General features: G+C 47.1%; 1 protein-coding gene across 2 annotated transcripts in view; it reads left to right on the plus strand.

Moving 5' to 3' along the window:
- SLC12A8 (solute carrier family 12 member 8) overlaps positions 1-21,974 on the plus strand; it is a 652,049-nt gene that overhangs the window by 392,891 nt on the left and 237,184 nt on the right. For both annotated transcript variants that reach the window (XM_069616644.1, XM_069616643.1), the window contains exon 7: positions 11,682-11,769. In XM_069616644.1, the coding sequence (XP_069472745.1) occupies positions 11,682-11,769 (88 nt within the window). The remainder of the gene's footprint in view (positions 1-11,681; positions 11,770-21,974) is intronic.

The raw sequence follows: 21,974 nt of genomic DNA on the forward strand, positions 1-21,974 counted from the left end.
CTTGTTGGTTTATTTCATGAAGTATCTAGTCTGAGTCAACCTGGTAACTCTGCCCAAATGCCTTCGACCTTGATAGAGGTAGTGCATTCTCTGTCTAAAAGCATGGACTCTGTGATTACTGAGTCTATGGTGCAGTTATGCCCGGAAAATAAGCAGCCTAATGGAAGTGTGAACTACCATTCTGATGTTTGTTAATCTGCTTAGAATCACATGCTGTGCACATAGTCCGACATCCAGTGGTCACCGCAGAGTATTGCATCTTGTCTTTCGGGGACCGAAAGGGGACGTCGGCATAGGCGTGTCTGTAACACTATCCCTATAGTGACGTGCAGTGTACCCAAAATCCCTCATGCACCGAGGTCCCTCAGATTGTTTTTTTCCGCCCAGAATACTGTTTGCCTTAAGCAGAGCTTGTAAAGAGACATTGCCTTTGTCCCCTCGACCCTAGGTCGATTTAATTATTGTCTTATAATATCAACTACCGGCCCTCTCTTCAGCGGCCGTTCCGGATCTCTGCCGAGACAAGACTTCCGATGGACGGTGATCCCATTGGCGCTGCCGACCACGTGGCCAGGCCTTTGAGGCCTACACAGTAGGCAGAGTGGGGTTGGGTGGACATTTCGGTCTCATAACTGAGAATGCCTCTCCCTTTCTCCCACCTTTCCTTTTCGGTCGTCGTCACTGGTAACGTCCTCCGCTATGGAGAGGACTCCATTTAAATTTTGCCCGGGTTGTAAAGGCAAGTTCCCTTGAAAAGATAGACATAAGCGGTGTAACCGCTGCTTACTTACCCCTCGAGCACGACGAAGCTGGTTGCGCGGCCTGCAAGCTCCTCCGTTCTAAAACTCTGAAGGAGCGTAAGGTGAAAAGGTGGGCAGCCTACGCTATGTCGAAGGCGGATTCCTCGCCCGCGGCCGCTGAATCTGACGAAGGTGACAGTGATGACACGACCTCCGCACTGGAGGTTGTAGACCTCTCGACGGAGCGCTCTTGCTATGTGGAGTCTGTCCCTGGCCCCGATAGGCACGGCTCTGGCCCTGCTTTGGGGGATGTACACCCCGGCGACGCTGACGGACAATTACACGTCACAAAACACACAACCCCCGACCATTCCTCGGTGAAGTCATAGAAGGCCTCTGCTGGTACAGTGACGCCGGCACAGCCGGCGGTTCCCGTCGACCGCAAGGTTCGGCAGCCCTCCCTGTAGCCGCAATCGTGCCTAGCGACTGGGCCTATGAATACAAAGGGCGCTACCCCAAAAGTATCAGGCGCCGTCGAGACGCATCGCAAGAAGGCGTCTCTCGACGGCAAAGTTCCGGCTCTGCCAAAAACCACTCCACACAATCAACTCCCGGCTGGGAGGCTGGTCGCTGAGAGCATCGCGAGGATTGTCTCCGGCTGGCAAAGGAGCCGCCGAAGCCTGCGGAGAAGGTCAAGGAGACACCGAAAACTAGTGGCGGTGCGTCAGGGTCGCCGGAACCCTCCCCTAGGTCGAAAGAGAGACTCAGAAACACTCCCCCATCGTTGGGGCCCACGAGAAGGCTTCTCGGAGGGCGACGGGGGGATTTCCTCCACTTTGTGGGAGAGATCTCGATGTTTAGAGGCGGAAGAACAGATTTTTCCACCCCTAGACCATTCTGTGAAACTCTTCAGCCCCTCCCCCTCTGATCCACTATATATTAGAGGTTACTCTATCCCAGACTCTCTGGTGGTGATCACCACGAGGAAAAAGGCGGGGGGGTTCCTCTGTCCACAGGAGAAGCCCCCCTGATAAGGAAGGGAAGAGGCTCTATGCACTCGAGAAGAGGGTTACGGCCTCGGCGGCTTTCGCTACGCGTATTGCCAACAATACAACCCTGTTGGCCAGTTATGCTGATGCCTAGTGGGCCTGGTTACGTGAAGGCCTACAGGAAATTCCTGAGCCACTTTGCACCCGTCTTTTGGCCACAGTTACCGAAGGCACCCAAGTGAACCAAAGCATCATTAAAAATACCTTAGATGCTGCGGAAATGGCTGGGCGTTCCTTAGTCCAAGGCGTACTTCTGAAAAGACATGCATGGTTTAGGAACTCAGGGTTCAAGCTAGAGACTCACGCATCCCTTATTAACAAACCCCTGGAGGACTCCAACTTGTTTGGAAAGGCGGTGGGCGACGCCCTGGAAACTGCGAAAAAGGAGCATGAAACCTTAAAGACCTTGGACCAGATCACTAAACCCTCCGACAGGCGCGGACCTGGCAATAGGTGCCTTTTTCATGGCCAACGCCAGCCTCAGCAACAGTATGCCTCAGTCAGCAACTGGTCCTCCCCTCAAGGAACCAGTAATTACAACACGCAGTATGCCCAGAGAGGCCAACGTCGTGGCAATGGAAGGCGTTGGGGCCCTACTCCTAGAGGCTCCCCAGTCGCCGCCACTAAATGACCCGAAGATTCAGGTCCGCTCCCATGGCTCCCCGGTCGGGGCCGGTTAACATCCTTTCTTCAGGCATGAGAGGGAATTACCACAGACCGTTGGGTACTGTCAACAATAACCCACAGCTACTGTATCGAATTCAGCCGGTCCCCGACATTCAGACCTCCAAAGGGAAGAAGTCTCACACCAGAAGACCTTCTCATCCTTCTTCAGGAAGTAGAATCGCTGCTGGAAAAAGGAACCATAGAGGTCGTACCCCTGTCACAGGTAAAGGAGGGTATTTATTCAGTGTACTTCCTTGTACCCAAAAAGGATCTAACCATGCGCCCTTTATTAGATCTGCGCCCAGCGAACAAATTTGTAAAACCTCAAAAATTTCGTATGGTGACTCTGCAGGAAGTAATCCCCCTGCTCACACAGGATTACATGGCAACATTGGACATGAAAGATGCCTACTTTCATATTTCAATGTTGCCAGCGCACAGGAAATACCTCAGGTTCATGATAGAAGGCAAATACCATCAGTTCAAAGTGCTACCCTTCGGCATAGCCTCAGCGACAAGGGTATTCACGAAAGTACTGGCAGTGGCAGCGGCTCATCTGCGCAGGTTTTCCATTCCTGTTTATCCTTACCTTGACGACTGGCTTGTAACAGGGGATTCTTACGTAACATGCTTCTCGAATACCCAAAAGATTATAGACCTCTTGTTCCACCTGGGCTTTTCCATCAACGAGAAGAAGTGCAGTCTAGATCCCAGCCAGGTCAAGCAATTCCTAGGGGCTCTAATTCGAACAAGGGACGGCCTCGTCTTCCCTCCTCCCGCCCCCAACGAGAGGGTCCAAAACATGCTGTTTCAGATCCCTCAATATGTAGCCGGTCGAGAGGTGACTGTACGCAAAGCCATGCGATTGCTGGGAATGATGGCGTCATGTATTTACTTGGTTCCATAAGCGCGCCTGTGCATGCGCCCAATGCAAGAGTGGCTGAACAGCCAGTGGTGTCATGCCAGCGGACAATGGGACAATCTAGTGGTTGTCTCGCAAGCCCCGGTTCTCTCACTGCGGTGGTGGTCGAGGGAGAACCTCGTGAAGGGGAACTCCTTCACCACCCCCGCAGTGGAAGCCACTCTAACCACATATGCATCCCTTACAGGATGGGGGCTCACCTGTCCCATCAGACTGCGCACAGAGTTTGGACTTCAGGTGTGGCGTCCAACCATATAAACCTTCTGGAATTGTTGGCGGTCTTCAAAGCACTGAAGGCCTTCAGACACATCTACAAGAAAAGACAGTGCTGATCCTCACGGACAGCACCGCGGCCATGTTTTACCTTAACAAGCTGGCAGGCACTCACTCTCCAGGTCTGTCCAAGCTGTTCCAGAACATCTGGAAAGGGGCTCTCAAACACAACATGTTCCTGTTATCACAACATGTACCAGGGGAACTCAATCTTCTGGCAGACAGACTCAGCAGAGACTTCCCTCTACCCGCAGAGTACGAATGGCGATTACAAGGAGACATTGTCTCCAACGTTTTCGCAGAATGGGGCTTCCCAGAGATCGACTTGATCGCAACTCTGGAGAACACCCAATGCCAAGATTACGCCTCCAGGCACCTCCAAAGCCGCTCCAAGGGAAACGGGCTCTGGATAACATGGTCAGGGAAATTTGTCTACGCTTTTCCCCCCGACTCACCTTCTCAACAAGATAGTGCACAAGATGCACCAGGAACCAGTCACCATGATATTGGTGGCCCCCACGTGCGCCCGCCAAACATGGTTCGCTCATCTGATGGAGATGTCACTATCCCCTCCAGCGAAATTACCCTGCCCGTACAACATGTTGTCGCAGGACAGGGGCCGAACGCTGCACCCATGCCCGCAGACCCTGAACTTGGCAGCCTGGCTCCTGAGGTCATAGAATTCGGACTTTTGCAGCTCCCTCAGAGATGCATGGACATTCTCAGTGAGGCTAGGAAACCGAACACTCGTTACTGCTACTCTAGTAAGTGGAAACGGTTCGTCATCTGGTGTAACTCAAGAAGCATCAACCCCGTTGACTGCTCTTCCACACATATTGTTTTATACCTGACCCACTTGCTGGACTCAGGTTTAGTCTTTAATTCCATTAAAGTTCACCTAGCTGCACTCTCCGCCTACACTACGTCACAACAAAAGGTGTCATGGTGGAAGGTTCCAGTTATTAAAGCCTTCATGGAGGGAGTGAAAAGAATTCACCCTCCTATATCTAACCCAGCTCCCGGATGGGACCTGAACGTCGTGTTAACCAGGCTAATGGGCTCCCACTTCAAGCCCGTGTATAAAGCCAGCCTTAAGGATCTCACTCTTAAGACTGCTTTCTTGATAGCTATCACCACCATTAGGAGAGTGAGTGAACTACAAGCGCTCTCAATCTTAGACCCCTTTGTAACAGTTCACAAAGAAAAGGGGTTCTACGCACGCACCCTAGGTTCGCACCTAAATTAATTTCAAAGTTCCATGTCAACCAGTCAATAGAACTACCAACGTTCTTTTAAAACCCATCAAACTTCGGTGAAAAGAGCCTGCACACACTTGATGTGCGCAGGGCGGTCATGTTTTATATGAAAAGAACTCGACCACTAAGAAAGACTAATCAGTTCTTTGTCTCAGTGGCGGCAGGAAGAGAAGGCGATGCAGTTTCCAAATCCACTATATCTAGATGGATTGTGCAGTGCATCACTCTCTGCTACACTCTTGCTAAGAGAGAACTGCCCTTCAAGCCTAGAGCAGATTCCACTCGAGGCACCGGGGCATCAATAGCATTCATTGCAAATGTTCCCCTTGAGTCCATTTGCAAAGTGGCAACCTTTAAAAACACTATTGTCTAGATGTCCATTCTAGATCTGATTCCCAGGTGGGACAAGCAGTACTAAGACATCTTTTCTCTACTGTTCCTTCTCACAACCCACCTCCAACTACGGGTACTGCTCGCTAGTCTATGCACAACATGTGATTCTAAGCAGATTAACAAACATCAGAAGACATGCATTACTTACCGTAAAAGCATTTCTGATGGTTGTATCTGCTTAGATTCACATGCGCTCACCCTTCCTCCCCGCTCGGATGGAAGGAACATAGACGTCCTATTACTTTTCTCTCTTTTCTGTACTCACTCACGTTAGTCATAAGGCTCCCTCATGGCAGAAAAAATACAATCGGAGGGACCTCGGCGCGTGAGGGATTTTGGGTACACTGCACGTCACTATAGGGATAGTATTATAGACAAGCCTATGCCGATGTCCTCTTTCGGTCCCCGAAAGACAAGATGCAATACTCTGCGGTGACCACTGGATGTCGGACTATATGCACAGCATGTGAATCTAAGCAGATACAACCAGAAATGCTTTACGGTAAGGCATGCATGTCTTATATTAAAGTTAAAATCATTCACAATCTGACCCAATATAAATCTTATCAAGATTTTGGTAATTGGGTGGACTTCTTTGATGATATTATCTCACACACCCCTTGAATAAGAGTGATAAAGCGTGTCAATGTGATTTGAGAGAGACAGAGGTCAATAGGATGGATATAGCATGTCAAACCTTTGTGTCTATGATTACCAATGAGGAGAACTCCGTAAAGAAGATGCATCTCAGTATAATAGTCTCATGATGTGGGCCCTACAGTGGTGGAAGGGGCGAGAGGGTTTTTGTACCCAAATAAGACTAAAAAACAGGCCAATCCTTCACCAAGAATCAAAATGGCCTCTCATGGGAGCGATATTCGAGTCAGGAAAGAGGGAATGCCTGTAATATGGGCTGTCTCGCATAGAGATTTGGCTATGGACTATATTGTAATACCCAAAATTGAAAAGCCAGAGAGTGAACTCTAGAGAGGCTTATGGTAACAAGGTTTAGTTTTAGGTTAATTCTAAAGTGGGCCCTGGTTGTGTAAGAGGTCGAGATTTCAGACTCCTGCAAAGGCCACATATTAAAGAATGGTGCAACAAGACCAACACTGATTGTCTTGTTATTGGCTGAGGCCAGAGCAGCCTTCCTTCATTTTTGAGTCTATGTAATAATCTGACCAATGTTCCAATTACTTTGAATGTAATAATTGTGCTTAATTAATTTTAGTCAATAGTTATTTGGTGTCTCTTAACTGAAGATCATAGTTTTCTTTCTTAATGAATTGTTTTCCTCATATAACTTACTCCTGATGGTGAGCCCTTTTTGTTCTGTCATATGCGTTTGTCTGCACTTCTATGTCTAAGGGATCTGTTCCAGCGCATTATATATGAAATAAATACATTATTCACGTAGAAGGGCTTCTAACGGAATCAATATAAGACATATTTAACATACGTGTGGACATTATGATGTTCCAATAATTCTCTTTGCTTTTACGAAAATCGCTAGGATTGGGTTCGATGAAGAGATACTGTGTTGCGCAACCTGGCCGGGCCATGCCCCTGAGCCCTGCCCCCCACCTTCCCGCAACCCCGCCCCTCCAAAGTGGTGACAGTTCCCCCCCAAAAATGGGTTCAATTTCCAGCACTGCCTCTCAATCAATAACAAGTCACAAGGTCCGTCACAAGTACACTTTTCTATCATTAAAAGGCTCAGACAGGCTTAAAGAGCAATTGCAAAACCGATTAGGGATAGTTGGAAGGTCTTGAATGAACTTTAACCACTCGCATTGCCCTGGACAATCCTTCAAGCCATGTTTTCTTATCCGGTTGTGATCTAATGAAAGGGGGGAAACGTGTGCATGCCAAGATTGGTCCCACCCCACAGAGGAAGTCCAGCCCAAACTGCTTTGGTGCAACCATTCTTCACAAGCAATTCCAAGTTATGTTTCAGCATTATCAGTGAGATGTTGCTTGGAATGCTAGGCATTGCAAGCTCTGGTCCCACTTCTAGGCATACCCGTCCCACAGGTGGCGACTACTGTAAAATTGAAGAGTTATGGGTGAATGGCATGTTTCTGATAATTAGTAGCCACTGGAACTGTTCTGAGCAACCTTCCAAACCATTGCTTTTCAGCCTGCAGTGCCATTACACAAGTGGCGAAATCATATGCAAATTAGGCTTCTTCCCAACCCAAAAAGGTCATTCCAGCCTAAAGGGCCAGCCCTACTTATTTCTGTGAGACAGTTTTATGGGACATTGTAGTCCAGTTGAGTTGTTGCTCTGTGCATCTGGTAATCTGGACCGATGTTAGTGACCCAATGCGTATTAAAAAGGACTGTTTGGCACATATTTTACCAAAAGCATGACTACGAATACAACTCAAACAGTTTGTGGAAAAAAAGCAACAAATGGGGATATGCGATTGTCGTCTACTTTGTTATTGCTGCTTGACCGTATTATTTTGGCGCAGTCTGACCAGCATCAATGAGCAGACCTTCTTCACTTGGGAGGCAGATCTTTTGAAGATGTCACCTTCTCCCTCTGGATTTCATTTCTTCTCCATGGCTGAACCACTGCTGACCCTTCAATGTTCAGGAGGCTTCCAAAAGCCACTGATATGGTACCTCTTTATTAAAGCCTGAAGCGTCCCCTTTTGCCTCCTTTTACACTGTCCCAATGTTATGAAACAGGATGACAAGAACACACTATTCCACTCAGTCCCTCCTCCCCGGTCCCTCCTCCCCCCGACTGTTCGTCTTTTGGTTACGGAATCCAGTCACTATCAGCATAGTTTTTACCTATGGTACAGTCACATGCTCATATATTGCTACCTGCTGTAACTATATACTTTCTATGGTATCTGCCTGTAACCCGTACACTATGTAGGGAAGGCATGGTATCACAAATATTGACACTGACACAATGGATACAATTTGTAAAACCTTTATTGAAAATGTTGGGGTTGGAGAAACTCCTAATATGCCCTATAACTAAGATGAGAGTAGTCTCGACCATCAAACGATAAACAAAACAGTCCTAGTGGAGTCTGTCAAATCAAAATGGCCCATACTAACAAAAACCTAATACCTGCCCGATCTCTCGTGCGAAATCTGTAAAAAGGAGAAACTATATGCAAAAGGAAAATGTTCAAATGATAATGTGGCTGAACAAGCTCTCCTCCCCACGTTAGGCCTTACGAGGTAAGGTGATCCATGTAGGTAGGATGACACACTCTGGCTCAGCTTCCAACACAGTACACAGTTCAAAACCATGGATCGAAGCCTGCAGGTCCTTCCACGTTTAAAGTTCCTTTCTCTAACTTTCAAAATAATGTTTCAACCAAAATGTTCACAAAGGTCCCCCTCTGCTGGTCTCAGACCTATCAACCCACAGTTCACGTATGCCCCCCTCTGCCGGGCTCAGATCTCTCGGGATACAGTTTACACAAAATTGCAAGGGGGCTCTCTCAATCGGGCTCGACCACTTTCGGATGACGAATGAATGTGCTTGGCTTTCTCTACGGACCACCACAGGACCACTTTGACTCAACCTTCACTATTTACTTTTACTCATGCTGTTTGTTCGCCCCTTAGCTTTCAAACAATACACCTTTCATGGAGACTTTCGAATGAGTTACTTCCTTTCACCGGACCACTCTGTTACTTAGTATTGCTGATCTTGCAGCTGTAGTTCACGTTAAAGTTCATTCACGGGTCTGCCTTTCGTCACGTTTCATCCACACACGTGCAGCCTTCACTTTTGATACAAAGTTTGCTACTTCATTCACTTTAACACACACCGGTCTCTCAGGTCGCTTGCCAACTCGCTGGCTGTGTGGGCTTATTTCTTGTTTTGCGTTTTCCGATTTTCGAGTCAAGGTTAGTACGGCAGGCTTGACCTCGCTTCCCCAACTCTGCCGTTCACCCGGGAGGTTCACTGGTGTCCTTGAAACACAATGCAATCTTCACTTGTGGAATCTGGTGTTCTCCATGCGTCTTTCGCAGCTTGTCGGACGCAACAACCTCCAGTAGGGAAGCCTTGGGTTTTTCGGTCCGCTGCGTTTGTCCCCTGGTCTGTTGCTCTGCTCCAGTAGGTGTGCCTTTGTCTTGGAAGTTCTGCTTGTTCTCGTGTTCTGCCTTGCTCAGAGTGTGTCTTTAGGTGTTGCCTTTTATTCGTGTGAGGAGAACTAATTGATATCAGGTGTACACACTTAGGGTAAAGTGCCTGCGTGATTAACAGGACATGTCCATTACAATGTGAGAGAGTTAGTCTGGTTACTCTGTCACCCTCTTCATCGGCCCACTGTTTTTGTGAAAAGGGGGGTAGTTGGGACTTCGGAGAATCCTGAAAAATAGGATGGGGTGGATGAACAAAAAAAGGGGAATACTGTGTCTCACCATCGGCTATCTCACCCCCACTCCCCGAAGACCCCTCACCCAGGTGATCCTCCCGCACTGGTCCAAAAGCGATGGCTGTGTCCTGGCCACCTGGATGACAATCCCCCGAGGACTAGCGGGTGAGATACCCTTTGGTTTCTCACAACATGCTACTAGCGATCACTGTGTGCAATCCTACTGCTGCTACCCCGAGCTACCATTGACTACCCATACTTTTGCTACCCTCAGTAGCTGCACATATACATGCGTTGTCAAACCATGGCATCCGGATGTTTGATGGGTGCCATCCATATTGACACCACCCACATGGTATGTTGCATTTTGTAAAGACAAATTGCATTAAATAAAGTTATTACAAATATGTTAATGGAGAAATTATGGGGGCGACATGTATAGAGTGCACTAACCATTTTTTCCAGTTCAATGGTTAGACTTTTTGATGCTTTAATTAGAGCTCTGGAATTTTGGGACATTTTTCACCATGTGTTGGCATAAAATGATTGGTCGTTTTTAGCAGACTAGCCACACAACTTCAGTTTCCGGTACAGCTATTGTCAACTTACGAAATTTACGCTCAAAGGTAAAACATCCTCTGGCCTTGTGCCAAACCATTGAGCCATTTGCTGGCCCTTACACGTGTATTGTGTGTCTTCGCTTCTTAATTTGATTCAATGCACAAGTTTTAGGTAACTCACGTTGTGTGCAATATCTCAATATATGCAGCTTCGCTTCCTGTCAGTAGCATGCCTGCACTCCAGAGTGAAGTGCGGGGCTGCTTCTGAGCTCTTATTGACGGTGAGGTGGCGTAACCACACGTGTTTATGAAAGCCTCTGGGAGCAGGAGATTTGTTAAATTTTAGAGCCAGTGTTGGTCTCGTAATCTCCAGCGGGTACCTTAGAAACCTGATCTCTACGGATTCTGTCACAGTGTGTATGCAACCGTGAAACCATATCGTGCCTGTTTGCATCGTCCAAGAAAGTGACATTTGGGAAGCCACAGCAGCAAAGGATGTTTACTGTGGTGCACCCCATGTAAAGGAAAACAATTTTCCTGATCATTCTTGAATCAAAAGCCAGATGTCAATGGTTCTTTCATCCCAGATAAGATCTGCTCAGCTGGTGTAGTTAAGAACGTTTTCAAACCAGCAGTTGCTGAGCTGTGCTTTTGTTTTTTAATACAGCACCCTTTGCAAAACAGCTAGAGAAACAAGCATTGGCAATTCCAACAGTTTGGGCTTTTGTGTAGGCATGGGAAAGGCCCTTGCCAGGCACTGCCTTGAAGGTATTAACTGGCTATTGATTGTAGCCTGTGCAAAAAAGTGCGAGTACATATGCATCAACTAGCAGTACCTGAAAATGCCTAATACTTATACGCAAGCCAAAACTGTTGGCTTTGCCAATGCTCATTTTTAACAGGACTAACGTGAAGGATACACATAGTGCTTATAGAGTGGCTGAAGCCAGACCTTGTTAACATATTTGTATTACACCAGCAGCATGTTTACAACTCCAGTTTAGTCATTAACTCTCAGAAGACTGCTTTGAAAAAACACTGGCAGGCACTTGAGTGCATAGTTTGATGTTAAGGCTTGAATAAACCAAGCTCGGAGTACCCATGAGGTGTTGTTGCAGCGGATAGGGGCAGGGACTGGGTGGTCCATAGAAATTAGCATGGCCTTGGGCAGTCAACCGGTGGGCAAATAACCAAGCAACACCTACAAGCTTTGTGCCCCTCCTCATGTGTCTGTACTCTAATGCAATAGGTTCTGCTTATAGGTGGCCTAAGCACCACCTAACAGATCAAACTAAAATGGGTTTCAAATAATGTTTATTAACTAAATATATTTTTTATCCTTTTTGGAGTTCTCCTGGGAAATTTGTTTTGAGGGACAGTGGGTAGAGTAAAGCTGAACATATTATAGCTGTTCTAGGTAAAGAATGAAGACATTTAGCAATCCGTTCTTCTTGTGTATCCTAGGTGTTATGGCTGGATTCAACATGAGTGGTGATCTCCAGAGGCCTGCCTCCAACATTCCTACAGGCTCGCTAGCAGCCATAGGTATTTCGTAAGTATCTTGTGTCTTGTGTCTTATTAAAGAAAGGTCCTTGTTCTGTCTGTCTTCACTCATGTGTGGTTTCTCTATTCAATTAGGTCAAAGTCAATTCAACTGATGGATTCCCTATGTCTTTTAAGCATTGCTACCATGTTCCCTATTTTCAAGAAACCTTCTTTTGACCCTGCTTCCATTACTAACTAATGCCCTATTTTTATCTTTGCGCCTTTTCCAAGCCACTTGAATGTGTGCCGTACACCTGTGACACTAAATAACTAGACTCTAATTCTCTTCTTTCTCTTTAATCCGGTTTCTGGTGTGCACACTCTTATAAAACTGCTCCGCTCCATGCTACACATTTATTTTATTTTTGCGCATCACTCTAAAATGTCTTCTCTTTTCATTCTTCCCGGCCTATGTGTGGCTTTCCACACAGTATATTCTTGTCTCTGTCAACACTTTGTATATCTGACACCATTGCCTTCTGGTTCTCCTTTTACCTATCCAATCGCACCTCTTCAGTTTCTTGTGCTGGAAAATTCTCACCTTTTCATTTTATTGTGCATTTGTAAGGCGCTTTATACAATAGGATTGTGTTTCAAAGCGGCACAAGGCTAAATTGGAAGGGAACAAGAGAAATGATAATGGTGGCAAAAAACAACAGATATATATACATACAGTCGTGTTCCTACTAGGCTTTGTGGCATTCCGCCGTGCAAGTGCATAGAAGAGAAGTGCACGGGAGGAGGATGGAAGGGGGAGCAGATGAGTGGACAAGTGCTGGAGGAGGGCATAGGAGGGGAGTGCTAAGCGGAGCCCAGAGGAGCACCTCAGGCTAAGTACTAGTACAGGCGACTCTCAAGGGTGGTATATGGAGCCATCAGGCATCGGCCCGCAGGGCAGTGCAGTGGGGTGGTAGGGGTGCTGGAATAGACTGGGAGGAAGGGGGTGAGCTTCTATGAGGTTTGTGAGGATCAGGCGGCCGGTCACAGTGGCAATGGGGTAATTAGCAAGGAAGGGAAAGAGGTAGAGAAGAGCAAAATTTTGAGCAGTTTCTGGAACTTAAGGAGGTCCGGCTCAAATCTTAGAGGGGTAGGGAGCCTGTTCCAAAGGGAGGCACCAGCCGAGGAGAGACCTACACCCCACTCTGTGCTTGGAGAAGCGTTGGACAGTCAAAGAGTTGGAATTAGGAGAGCATAGGGCTCTAGCAGGGGAATATTTAGGGAGGGAAAGTTGGAGTTCGCTTTTCCCAGGCCCCAGAAGGCCTTGTGGATGATGCAGAGGGTCTTGAATTTGATCCTTGCAGCCACCAGGAGCCAGTGGAGAGATCTCTTCTTTTTTGCATACCTCAGAGGTCTGCTCTTGGCACATTCCTTTTTTCTATGTTACGTGTCACCTTTCTTCTATCTTATTCTACTTTGTGTTTTGTTAGTTTTAGGCAGACAACTCCTAAATCCTAGCCACCTTCATTCTATTATCTCTGACTGCATATGATTCACCTAGCACACTGGCTATTAAATCTTTCCCTTCATGCCTTCCTCCTTGCACACTCTTGCTATGTTTGCTGCTCTTCTCCCGCAATCATCCACTGCTCATAGTCTTGGCATGATGCTGGGATCGTCTTGTACCTTTTTAGCCCACACTTCCTCATTCACCCGTATTCATAGATATCAGCTTTTCAGTACTAGCATTTTCGATCGTTCACACTACTCCAACTCTTATTCTTATCTTTGTTCTTTCTTGTTTGGCTATTATTCATCCCTTCTTGGTTTACCTGTGTATGTTCTTTTACCACTGCCAGTTTATTTGAACTCTTCTATACGACTCCTTTGCAGACTCCAGCCACTCCTACCCATTCCTCTGCTCGCTCTTGCTTCATGCCACTAGTCGTCTTTTTTTGCATTTTCAGTTTCATTTTCTCTGCATTATATTTAAACGCATTCATGGTTCCCTCCTGTATCTTGTTATTCTTGTAGTTATCCACCCTCCATTTGGGCGGCAAGAGACTTTTGATAAGAAAAGAGACTTGGCCACCGAATTCGCTGATCGCTGAAAGCCGAACTGTTAGCTTGTGCTGCGAAAGCTCGAGTGTGCTGTGCTCCAAAGTCCACCCTTGTCCTGTGCTGAAATCGTGGGGAAGGGAGACCCCAACTACTGCATCCTGACATATTCTTTGTGAACACTTCTTTCTTTCTTATAAACTTTTGCCACACTTCTTTTGTATCTAGCGTAAGGATTGGCAATAGGTTTTTCTTAGTATCGGCCTTTGTATTTTGATAAGACGACACAAGGACTGCCTTATTTTTGTTTGATGGTCGACGCTTACTTCCATCTTAGACCTGGGTTCAGATTAGGCGTTTTTTCCAACCTACCTCTACAGTTTAATAAACACCCTTGGACTGTGATCACTTGTGTCTGCCTTTACCCTTGCCACCATGAGTTCCTTACAGCACGGGTGGAGGATTGTTTGCCTGAACCGGTAAGGGATACAAAGGGGGAGGTTTGTGAGACTCCTGAGAAACCGGTCAGGAGACTGGAGGGATTGAGCGAGAGGCACGAGTAGGGCGTATACCTTCCAATTGAAAAGACTTTGGGTCTCATCACGAGTTGGGTGCTAACCCCGGCGGTATTACTGCCGGGGCTATTAGCCCTACCGCCAACCCTCCCGGCGCTATTAGTGCAGAATCACGGGTCTGGCGGAACAGTAAGTCCCCATTCCCCACTAGGCCCATTCGGGAATTTCCCATTCCCCATTGGACCCAATGGGGAATGTTTGGTGCTATTACGGCCGCTGGTGGTAATAGTGCCGAAAATCGGCAAAATCGCAGCGGGGTAAATCCGCCAAGCCTGTGATTTGGGGGACCCTTAAATGCGGCAGTAATAGCATTACCGTCGCATTTAAGGGTTACCGCCAAACTCTTGATGAGGCAGTTTGCGTCTTTAAAGGGGGGAGGTGTGTAATCTTGCACCACATCAAGGGTGCTGTTTCCGCTGGCTCTCCATGCCAGGTCACACAGGAGCATCCTTTGAATGCTCCTGTGTGACATGGCGCCGGGGAGACAACAGTGAAAGGTTAGCCCAGCGACGACAATCGAGATGGTGCGGCTCCCATGGCGGGAGTCAACCTAGTAATAAAGAAAGCACTTACCTCGTCTCCACACCCTCTGTCTCCTTCTTGGCTCCATCCTCCTTTGGCGATGGTTGCGTGAACATAACAGATGGCCTCTGTGGGTGGTGCCATCTCGCTAGCTGTCGCACTCTCCTGCTACCTCACACCAGAGTGAGTGGGGGTCTGCCAGTTGTCACTGCCATTTCCCGTGACCTCCTCTAGGTGACCCCATTGCCATGGGGCCACCCCGCGCTCATCTCTCTGCCCTCTGTCATTAATAATCTCGCAAAGTGATAGTGGGGTCATGTGTAACTTAGTAAACGTTTGCATTCATTAATGTAATCGGTGGTATTCATGAGAACCATAGCACAACCTTCATTGGCAGGTTTAAATTAGATGGTAATTGTTAGCAAAGTCATTCAACCCTTGCACTGGATCACCCCATGTCACTGTGCGGCCTGTACTGCCATCTTTGCTTCTGTGGCGGCGTACCCTGTTGCCAAGGGGTCGCCGCCTGATGTTGAAATGGCTGCAGCGGCGGTGGCGTCCCCTGTGCAAAGATGGCCATGCGGGCCACGCAGAGACATGTGGTGGTCTCTTGATAACAGGGACCACCCCAAAGATTTTGAAGATGCTGCAGGATGGGTCCAACCAGAAGATTATGAAATATCATGGGTACGGCGGGGAACGCAGGGTGGCCCAATGGCAACGGGATGACCTAGAGCAGACCATGAGGCAGTGGGAAGTGGCAGAGACCACTCATGCCGGGGGCAGCTGAGGACAATCAGAAGAGCGTTGGCTGTGCAGGTACTGGTGGCCCCATGTAGTGGATGGGGTGGAAGGGGCCACCCTGAAGAAAGATAGGCCCCACCCCCATCAGTTATCATGCGGATAGACCCCCACTCAGATATGCAGCTAGCTAGCCACCCTGACAGACCCACAAAGGTACTGTGAAGGGGTGGCTGACTGCAGCAGTCACCCCATTGTGACAGCGTTTTATGTGTGTTATATGTTGTATGTAAATATATAAGTGTATGTGTAAAGATGGGCAAACGCCGAAACCAGATCCTGGGAGGAGAGCGTAACTAGATCCACTGAAGGCTCGAGCATGGCACTTAAGGCATGGAAAGACACCATGTCCAAACTGTTCCGATCCTCCGATGATAAACCCCCTTAAACAACACACCAGATTGTCCTTTCGATCCACATAAGCGGACAGGACACTAGATACTGGACCCCCACAACCCCGGACTATAACAGGAACGATTTCTCCCATCCCCCCCCCCCCCGAAGACAGAACACCCGCCCTCCCCGGAAACCTGTCAACCATCACCTGCCACTCGTAAGGAGAGCGTTAATGTTAATTTGTTATATGAGCGTTGTTAATTTACTTTAAAAACAAGGCATAATTGCAGTAAATAAGTCAGATACCCTGAGCAAAGGACCTGACCAGTAATATTGTAAAATGTTTATAACTACAAATGCCAATAAACAAATTTTAAAATAAATAAATGTATGTGTAGTTATATGTATATGTATTTAATTAATAACTGTTAAGTAGGATATTATGCAAGGAATAGGGGTTTAACAGGAACGTTATGTAAGGTTAAAAGATAAGTAGGGGTAGGACGTTATGAATAAGGACTTTAAGTAAAAAGGGGGTATTGGGGATCCACCCTGGTGTGAGGTAGCTGGATAATATGGCAGCCTGCCTGAGGCTGCCTAGCGAGATGGGACCACTTTAAGGAAGGCATGGTATCAACAGTAAGACGGACACCAGTGACCACAGTTCAACAGTGTTTATTGAACTTCAAAAAAGGGGTTTGAAAATCCTAAATCTAAAGATGGGAGCAAGCTACGACCAACAAATAACGCAGTCCTAGCGGTGTCTTGTCAAAACAAAAGGACCTATAGTTAAAAAAACAAAAAAACGATTGCTAATCCTTACCTCTAAAGACAAATGGTGTGGGAAACCATGCTATGTAAAAGAAAGACGTGTTCAAGAAATTATATGTCCGGATATTCAGGCCGTTTCCATCATGGGACAAGGCGGTACACTCGATCTTAGCACAGTCTCTGGCTTCTCTAGCACGAGGGTACAGTTCAAACATTAGCATCAGGGCCTTCCGTGCCCAAGTCCCTTTGCCTTTCAAAGTCTCTGCTTTGAGATGGCCTGTTGCAACAAACTACGTTATTTACCTCTGAGGATTTCACACGTACTCTATTTCTCAGGTGATTCACTCTTCACCTCGGATCCCCGTCAGCCAGGCTCAGATCACCTTTTACACAATGCTCGTGGGATTTTCATGTATCCAATTTCTCGGGTGATTCATGGTTCACCGCGGATCCCCCTCAGCCGGGCTCCAAATCCGATTTAACACAATGTTCAATCAGTCTCCCTCCGCCGGGCTCGGTCTAATTTAATTCACCCTAACACAAACTTGCTTTGACCCAAAAGCTTTCAATTGATCTCCCCCGTTCGGGCTCTGACCAACTTTATCTACTTAGTCATCAACTTTCTTGGTAGTATCAGCATCGAAGACTTTCGATTGTGCACAGGATTTTGCTTGACCCGCTGCAGGCCCACTTTGATGCACAGTTCTTTGCCACTCTTTCACCTTTATCACCTCTCAGTTGGATACCTTCCATAGACATTCGAATGAGAACGCACACAATGCTGGACACCTCACTCAAAGGTATTGTATCTTGGTTTCCAAGTTAAATCACTCATCTGTCCTTTCGTTTTACGCACAATTGTTATTGCATGCGTTTCATTCACTGTTCGGTTCAGCGCTCGCCATACTTTGTTTCCGCTTGCAACCTTTGCTTCAACTCAGACCGGTCTGGTATCGGTCTCCTCAACTCACCGGCTGGGTTGATTTCACTGGTGCTGCTTTGTTGTAGAAGCCCAGGACAGTACCACAGCAGCCGGCGATTCTCCTCGCCTTGATTATCGACACAGGAGTGCCCCGCGTTCCTCCGACACACAATGCAGGATTCTTCAGCCTGGTTTCCTGGTCTTAGGCTTTCTATTCTCGAGGTTTTGTGAAAGTAGCGGTTCCTTTTCAAAAAGGTCAAGGGAACTTCCCTCCTTGTGATTCCCTCCTGTTTCGATGTCTTTCTTCTCGTGTTAAAACGGCCATCTTGGAACTGCAGTTTCCTCGTGTGCTATGCCTCGCCCGAGTGTGCTCTCATGCTCTGCCTATTATCCATGTGGGGAAGTGTAATGGAAGTCAGGTGTGTGAGATGGTCAGTAATTGCCTGACCATGCCTGACCATTGTATTGGGACATGTCGGGTATACGGCTCGGGTATTAGTCCGTTTTCTCTCATGGCAAGCTGTCTGTGAGAAAGTGTTCATTTTGTGAAAGGGGGTGGGGGTTGAGTTCCCAAGTATCCTGGTAGGATGGGGTAAAGGTGTTACAGGGAAGGGGATACTGCGTCTCACCATCCGGTCTCTCACTCCCCGAAAACCCCTCACCCAGGTAGTACCAAAGTGCACAGCCATAGGACACAGATGAACATGAATGAAAAACTCAATCTCGTCTCTAATTGAAAACCTTGATATTCTATAGCGTGTGCTTATTCGGTCTGTTTCCCATTTCCTTCCTATCTGTGTCTTAGCACTTGCACTATCTGAAACGTCGCTAGGTTAATTTCACATTCTTGTTGTTCATGGCCTGTAAGAATGTCATTGTATTTTCCCTTGTTCCCTCCCTTGCCTTGAAGCGCTTTGAAACACATTGTGTATAGGCGCTATATAAATAAACTATCATATCATATCATATTCCACTATGTGATTTGTGACATTAAGGCTGGCATGGCTTTCGCATTTTAACCACAGGTCACTTGCCTGTGTAGAACCCACAATGTCTGAGACATATAGGGCCTGATTTACAAAAGTTTTACAATATGGCAATCCCATTGACAAACGGTTTGTTAATCGGGCCCCCATGTCGTTTTCCAATTTGCATAAGTAGTCTGACTGCAGTATTTTTAATTTGCTGCACAAAGTTGGAAATATTGTGGGTTTACGGTGGGATAAAATGTGTATATTGTTTAGATTTCGAGAGTAATGCTGTAGACTGTGGTTAGCCATGCTGGAAAGGTCACATTGGGCCTGATTACGAGTCCGGCGGTAACCGAGGCGGTAAAACCGCCTGGTTACCGCCGGACTCGTATTACCATTCCGCCTCTGTGATTCCCGGAATTACTAGGGCATTACAACCCCGGTGACCCGGGAATTCCGGAGGCGGAATGGTGTCAATCTCCATTCCCATTGAGTCCATCAGGACTCAATGGGAATGGGGACCATGGAAACACCGGCACCATCTCGTGATAGTGCCGGTGTTTCCACGTCCGCCTGCAGGCGGGCGGTGGTAAACCCACCAGGTCAGACCTGTCGGGAACGCCACCTCCCGCCTGCAGGACTGGAGATCGGGCAGTCCGGAATGAACAGTGGCAGCGGGTTTACCACCACTGTTATTTCCGGACGGCCCGACCTGTAATGAGGCCCATTGTGTGATATATCAATTATAAGCTTTGATTTACAGCTTAAATTGAGTTTTTGCAGTAAAAGGTTGTATTTAAGGAGAACAGACTTGTCCAGGGCCTTTAATTGAAGTGCTATGGTTTTTTCATGGCTATGATTATCTTGTGTTTTTGCATGAAAATGTTTATCTTTTGAAATGTACATATGATACACTGAAATGTGGGGGTGTACTGGTGACAACAAGAATGAGCTTGATATTACTACCTTCATTTTTTTAAAATTGGTAATAATAAGATGTAGACCTCTCGGAAATGTTTTGTTGTGTGAATGGATTTTTCCCATCAAACGAAATTTCACAGAAACACACATTTCTTCATCTAATCAAAAGTGGTGGCAAATAGAATTGGTCAAAAGTATTGCAGAATGGACTGAACAATAAGCACAGACATAGAAGTAGGTAACATTATTGTTAAGATGGATTTATGAACTCTGACCTGGTGTGCAGATGTTCAGAAGGCCAGCCTAGTTTCTTGGAACAGGGTAACCTCTGGACAAGCCAGACCAATCAAGGTAGCTATGGTCTGCGGTCAAGACTAAGTCTCAGGAGGGGTGAGGGTGACTGAAGGACCTCAATGAGCACACAGAGCAGGGACACTTACAAATGACTCCCAGACAGGTGTATATATCAAAAATATGAACACATTTATTACAAGGCCTTTGTAACTCAACACACAGTAAAAGAATCACAGCAATACTATCAAACCAACACAACACAATCAATACAAGATATATACAAGACCATTGGGGTCTAAATTGTTAAAGGCACGAAATATGTTCACAACCTAGAGGGGAAGGAAAATATGCAGTGCAGATAGTCTTTAGTCCCCTTCAACATCAAACACACACCTAACTAAGAGGCAGTCCAAACCCTAAGAAGAGAGGAGCCTTATGCTCAATAGACATGCAGTGCAGGCGCACGCGGCTGTTACAGTGGGCCAAACGGGGTTTCTTCAGGGGTCTCTAGCAGCTCAGGAAGGTGGGTGAGGCGATGAAGAATAGATTCCCACTATTTGAGGAGGACCTCCACTTGAAGGCAAAGGTGATTCCAAGGTTCAGGAATCATTTGCTAGTTCGCACTAGCAGTGGAAAGGAGAGTGTAAAAATGGATGGAGGCGCTAGGGGCCACCGGTTAGGGTTATGATTACTCTCCGGCCCCAGGCGTACTCCGGACCAAACTTCGCCAGTCAAGTCCACTGTGGTTGCAGGTTCGAATGCGACAAAAAGGACGTCTCTGCGGATTTCAGTTCGTCTCTGCGGCTTTCAGTTACGAAGATACAGCGATGATTCCCAAACAGGACAGTGGTGACTTCTCTGCTCCTGATAGATGGATCAGGCCAGTTTCACTGCAGCAGGCTTCAGAGGCAAGATAGTCACAAATGCAGCGCACCTGCAAAGATCACAACACAGTAACCGCGTTTACTCCGGTCCTGGCGCACTCGTCTCACTTCAGACCTGGGAACGCCAAGTGTACGAAATTCAGTCTGAGGGTGCCATGAAAAAAAGATAGTAGTATACCAAGTTTCGAAGGCATCCTCGAAACGGCAGCGGAGACAGAGCAAAGATCCTGTGTAAGCTGGTCAGCCCACTGGTTGGCCCAGGGACACTTCCGAGAAGGCTTACTTGCAGGGTTTGATGAAGGTGCTGAGAATAGTTGATCCCACTATTCTAATGGGTCAAAGCGTCTTTGCAGACCTTCTAGGACGAGCGGATGTAGAGGGGTCCCACAAGAAGACAGCGGTCTCAGGGTGCCAAACCTTCCAGCAGGTCACCAGCTGTTCCTCGACTCAGCTTCGTAGTTTCAGGATAGTTGGAGCCTATCCTTCGTTCAGTGAGAACTTCAGAGATCGACATGGTAGGGATGTTTGGAGCCTCCTCTTATCCAGAGTCTCCTTCGCACCAAAACGAAGGGGACCCAATGGGAGATCTGCTTAGAAACACACACTCCATACGTGGACCAATCATCGACCACGGTGGTCCCAGGCATTCACAGCACTCCAGACTCTCTGGAACCCAGGAAGTGTATTGGAGACAGACACCCCAGCCCACATCCTGGAGGCACACACACAAGGCATGCAGAAGCCTGCGAAAGCTTGGTGTTTTGCGGGAAACTGCAGGACCAAATAAGGCAAAGGGGCAAGATGGCCAAAGGACAGGACAAAGAACCTCTTGGCATGGCCATTTTGGAGCCAGGCCACCTATTTGTGCCAAATGCGGTTTAAATGGCAGGAAAGCATTAAAATTATATGAAAAGATAAGCTGCCACGAGCCCTGTCCATGACACATCTGCACATCTCCTAAAAAGTCCTTCGAGAGTATCTAGGGCATTTGCTACATGTTTCAGAAACGTAGAAACATTGGAAAAGGACTAAGGGAAACAAAGTCTCCCAGTACTGACTGTTTTAAGGGCATGTCAGTTTCCCCATAAAAAGTGAGTACAGCTGAAGGCTGTGCTTCTCTGGCAAAGGTGTTAAAACAGCAGCAAAAAGTTTGGGGGTGTACAACTGGAGGGAAAATTACATATAAAATGAAATCTTTCCTAACAATTATAAATGCACAT

This window comes from Ambystoma mexicanum, chromosome 9 (assembly GCF_040938575.1).
Source record: "Ambystoma mexicanum isolate Mex_15411 chromosome 9, UKY_AmexF1_1, whole genome shotgun sequence".
NCBI classification, from domain to species: domain Eukaryota; kingdom Metazoa; phylum Chordata; class Amphibia; order Caudata; family Ambystomatidae; genus Ambystoma; species Ambystoma mexicanum.